Source organism: Alligator sinensis, unplaced genomic scaffold, assembly GCF_000455745.1.
Source record: "Alligator sinensis unplaced genomic scaffold, ASM45574v1 scaffold1102_1, whole genome shotgun sequence".
In the NCBI taxonomy this organism is placed as follows: Eukaryota; Metazoa; Chordata; order Crocodylia; family Alligatoridae; genus Alligator; species Alligator sinensis.
Window position 1 is genome coordinate 1325752 of NW_005842342.1, and position 4985 is coordinate 1330736.

The 4985-nt window shown below is 38.2% G+C and overlaps 1 protein-coding gene across 11 annotated transcripts in view; it reads right to left on the reverse strand.

Moving 5' to 3' along the window:
- Positions 1–191: 191 nt before the first annotated feature.
- Positions 192–4985, reverse strand: part of LOC102368712 (serine/threonine-protein kinase Sgk3) — a 99588-nt gene continuing 94794 nt past the window's right edge. For 5 of the 11 annotated variants that reach the window (XM_006028812.3, XM_006028814.3, XM_006028813.3 and 2 more), the window contains exon 17: positions 445–1814. In XM_006028812.3, coding sequence (XP_006028874.1) covers positions 1644–1814 — 171 coding nt within the window. In that variant the 3' untranslated portion in view covers positions 445–1643. Of the gene's footprint in view, positions 1815–3136; positions 3208–3986; positions 4020–4985 lie in introns of those variants that run through there. The other 6 variants (XM_006028816.3, XM_025210216.1, XM_025210215.1 and 3 more) reach the window with 5 other exon arrangements.

The window sequence follows — 4985 nt, forward strand, 5'->3', positions numbered from 1 at the left end:
TCTCCCTCCTTCCCACCAGTACCATTTCAATTATCCGCTCTTGCTGACACTGTGTCAGTTTGTCAATATCCAGTTCATCACTGTGCAAGTAGGGGAGAATTCTTGCTTCAAGCTTCAGTTCTGAGTTCTGCAACTTCCCTATACAGTAGTCTAAAAAAGAACTATTTTTAATTACACAAGTGTTTCTTTTATTGGCTCATGTTTTGTTAAAAATGCAACTTGTGTCACCTCTAAACAACAAGCATTTCAAGTGTCTCTGATGATAAACTCCAAGTATGGCTTGTCATTTCCATTGAAAAGCATTAATTTATAACTAAGTTACTGAGACACTGAAATGCATTTGTGAATAAAACCACACATTTAGTGGCAGACAAAAACAACTTGTTATATACAGATAACATAGATCACAAAACAATATTATAGGAAACTACATTACAACTGGAATCAGATTCCAAGTTGTGCTCCATGTGTTTTGTTTTGTTTTTTAAAGTCTCAAACAAGTTGGTCAGCGTTAGCATTTCATTTGTGTGTGTGTATGTCACAAGCAGCACACACCATGTACAGCATATATATTTTCACATTACTGAAATAATTGAAAAGGTAGTTTAATAGCTATTTTCCCCCAAGTATCAAGTGAAGATCCAAGAGTTGGTACATATTAAAATAGAGAAAGACAAAACAACTATGAATATTGGTACAATTAATTTGGAATATATTAGTATTTCAAATACATACAAGAAATTAAACAAACCTAATTTTTGGCACCATTTATTTCCCTTCTATAGGGCATAAGCAAGATTGCCTTCAAAAGGTAGCAATAAATTATTGCCCAACAAATCTTTGGAAAAAATATTTTTTTTTAACCAAGAATATTTTTTTAATGCTGATAAATTTGTCAATAAGATGTTTCACCATAGAAAAGGTGAGTTATAGACAGTGCAATTAGTAATGTTCCCAAACCTTTAGGGTTAGTTTGTGCCAGCCTGTTTTGTGAACAGTCCTTTACACCTCAAAATGTATTACTTCCACAGTAAGGTAATGATGAATATAAGTAAGGTGATAAAGAAGTCTTAAGTGAGCAACTTTTCATTCTGTAGGAATCCTTGCAGTTAAATGAGGAATTAAAATTTAAGGTAAGTGCTGTCAAGTAATGAACTTGCATTTTAAAAAAATTGATGAAACATGGAAAACATTTATCTTTTTTCAACAAATGATGTACAAAAGACAGTTGCATAGTTACAATTCAAGCACATAAGTCACTGTAAATAATTACAAAGGCATTTATAAGTGTGCTAAGTTTGCTGCTACTAAAGACAGCCAAATCCTGGAGAGGCATTAAATGTAAACCTGGAGGAAAACAGTCAGTCAGTGTTCTTGCTTAAAAACAGATCAATGTAAGGAACAGCTTCTAAAGAACTTTTTTAAAATATACTATGCAGCTGGAGTAACAGTTTACATCCTAAAGAAAGCCATTCAAAATGCCCAATTTTCTCATATACAGCAGAGCAAATCTGTTCCTAAGTTTTAACCCTACATATAAAATGAGGCACTAGGGTACACATATTTTGGAATATGTTTACGCCCTAACATTTTCGTTCATCTTATGATCTGTATTTGTGAGGCATTTACCGATTCCTAACCTCCTAAGAAAACAAGTCTTCAGAAGGTGGTGCATAAGAAAATCCGACAAATGCATCATCTGCTTCCAGTACACTGGCATTTACAAAATGATAGTCCGAGGAGATGCAAACCGAATACGGAACCATTTCTTCTGTAAATACTGCATCAAAATTCCTGATATCATCTGGGCCAACCTAAGAAAAATAATAAACAAACAATTATTAGGCAGAAGGCAGACAGAGTAGTAGCTTATAAACTAACTCACTGAGAGAGAGTACAGCTTACTTCATCAGATGCTATGAATGGATTTGTAGAGAGCAATTATTAGTTATATTAACATGGCATTTCTATTTTTAAGTAGTTTTTTTAGGAAGCACAGATTATTAGATTTCAACTTAAAAGTTAAATCCTCCCATAAATGAAAAGAGCAGCAGTCCCTAAAAATGCCTATAAAGTTTTTGCTTTGAACTATATTGCAGGCCAAAAACCTGGAGTGATTACTTTTAAAGTAGGACAAACCAAAGTCTGTTAAACAATTTCAGAAGAAAAAAAAAAGTGCTGCTTCCTAAAGCTTTGGAAGAGAAACACAAAAAAGTACAGAAACCATGTGCTCCTTTTTATTTTCATCTTTGAATATTTTAAAGCAATACTACTGAGAATAGTTTCTTACAACAGCACTAACTTCCAGACAGAATAAATATTAATAACAACAGTATGGCCCATGTGTTCCTGGATGTCATAGTTGAACCTCTGAATCAAGAGAGATGATTCTATTTTAGACTTAGTATTGGCAAATAGAAGAGCTAGTCATAGAAACAAACTTGATCCAAGGTTGATCATGGATCATAGTGAAAGATAAAGTAAGCCTGAATTTATGGTTTTGTTTCAAAGAATATAAAGTCCTTAAGTCCGTAAACTCTTCTATCTAGTCAACTACAAAATGCAGGAGGTTTGGAATTTCTTGAAAGCAAAGGTGCAAGAACTGAGTACATAACCAAAGCAGCGAGAAAAAAAATCTGAAAGAAGGGTTCCAGAGATAAATGGATTATTAGTATCTCCCAAAAAGGATATTAGCAACAGAGTTCCTATAAGGAATGGATGGAGGGGTGGGCAGGAAGGGTAGGAGGAACAAGCAAGATACAAATCTTGGATGTCAAAGTGTGTGGGTAAAATAAGAATAGGGGGAAAAATCATAAACAAAAATACCACAAAAATATATTAGATTTTATGAATACCCCAAACATACAATCCCCCTTTCCATATAGTAAAAGATGTTGTGGCCATACAAATAAGAAAAATAGGACAATTTTTGCAGCAATGGTGGAGTAAAGGCAGGATAACTAAGGGGAACAGAGAAGCAGAAACTATTCCACTCAGGGAACTTAATGAGCTCAAGTTGGGGACATCCAGATCTGCCAGACACGGAAAGATTGGCTTACAAAAATCACAGGACTGGCCGCCAGGATTTTAAAATAATTATTTCAAAATGGGGCATAGAATAGGAAAAAAAAATTACCTGTAATTAGGGGAAGTGTGATCTAGAGAGACTACATGATCTTCAGTGGCACTGCAGTTATACTTGCAGCGCTTCAGAACAGATTGAGGTACATAGATTTAATGAGAAGGGGAGGTAAATTACATAAGGTAAATTGAAAATTAAATTAAATGAAGCATGGTTTTACCAGACAAACCCAATCCCTTTCTGTGATAAGGTAACAGATTTTCTATATCAGTGATTCTCACTGAGGATGCTGCAGTGCCCTGGGATGCCTTGGAATCCTTTTAAGGGTGTTGCACAATATTACCACTATTACAAGTGCAGATAAACCCAGAGATTTCAAATTGATATCCATAGTACTAGATATAGTCTGACCTGCTGTGGTCTCTCTCAGTTCATTAAAATGGAAGAATCGCTCTATTGTTTGTCTGTAGTCAAAAACAAGTGAAAACTAAGAGCTGGCATTTTCCAAAGAGTGCCTTGAATCTAATGAGGGGTGTTGAGTCTAGAAAGGTTGAGAACCACTGCTCTAAATAAAGAACATGCAGAAGATCTATATTACATGAACTTCAGTTTAAAAAAACCCAAAAAGACAAACAAAGAAACATATGCACATACACAATAACTTAAATAACTGATAGTGTCACATGGGAAATTATTAGTTAAGATGGGAAGATAAATTATTGGGAAAAAACCCATAAAATGAATAATGAACTGAGTAAGAGGAAAGAGGATGATGGGCTATAAAAATAGAGGAAGTAAAAGTCTGGAGGGAGACTACAACTGGAGTTCCTCAAAGATTGGCCTTGCTAATTAGGCTTGGGCGTTACTAACTGGAGACAACTAAGGAGGTGAAAGACAGGCATATTACTTGATTGCAGGGTCAAGACACCAATACAGCCTGAAAGGAAAATAAAATGGAGGTGTAGGTAATGTATTACAAGTAGCAGCAGGGAATTACCAGTGCTTTGGAACAGTGAAGGCCAACCCTTCTGGCAGGTGTGCCACAAATTAAGCCCCAAGCCCTTCTGCAAATGATACTCCAATTCTCTTCCTGTGCCCTGCCTGCTACTCTTTCTGTTCCCTGTCCTGTGCTCCCTACCCAATCTCTTTGCCTTCTGATCTCTGCATCTGCCCCCAATCTGCAGTGGGCCGCATACACAGATTGCCTGTAACCTCTGGTTGCATCTGTGCCACAGGTTGGCCACCCCTGTACTAAGGCACTAGCATAAATTGTTAGTATGTAGCGTTTTAATCCTGGAGACCCTTATTCAGGGGAGTAATTCAAATCTGGAAAGAAAAGGGGTACTAGGATGATTTGTAGTGGTGATGGACAGCTTAACAGTTTGGCTTAATCATTTTAACAAAACAAGGACTAACGAGTTTCTTTAAAAATTGTCACAAAATTAAAACCAAGCACAAAAAAAATGTTATTAAGCTAAAAAAACCATTGTTGACTCAAGAAGAACAGGAATAAACTGACTATGGGTGCATTTAAACCAGGGTCGGGCAATTATTTCGGGTGAAGGGTCTCTTACCCATTTTTAGCAAGCTGTCGAGGGCCACATGGGTAGCTCCACCCCTTGACAGGTGCCCCGCTCCCTGGTCACCATCTTGGGACCAATGTCCCAATGTCTCAGGGCCAGCAACGGTGGGGCCCAGAGCGGGGTGCAGGCTGGCATGTGGAGCCAGGCTGGGCTGCACCAGCGGGGAGAGGGGGGAGCTGGCCCAGCTCCATAGAGCCCCTGCGGACCGGGACCCTGTAACTCCTGCCACCCAGCTCTGGGCCCTGCCGGCACCGGTGTGGGCCCCGTGCCCCCGCTCACTCCCAGTGCCCCCCAGCCCCAGGGTACAGGCGGGGGCAGCG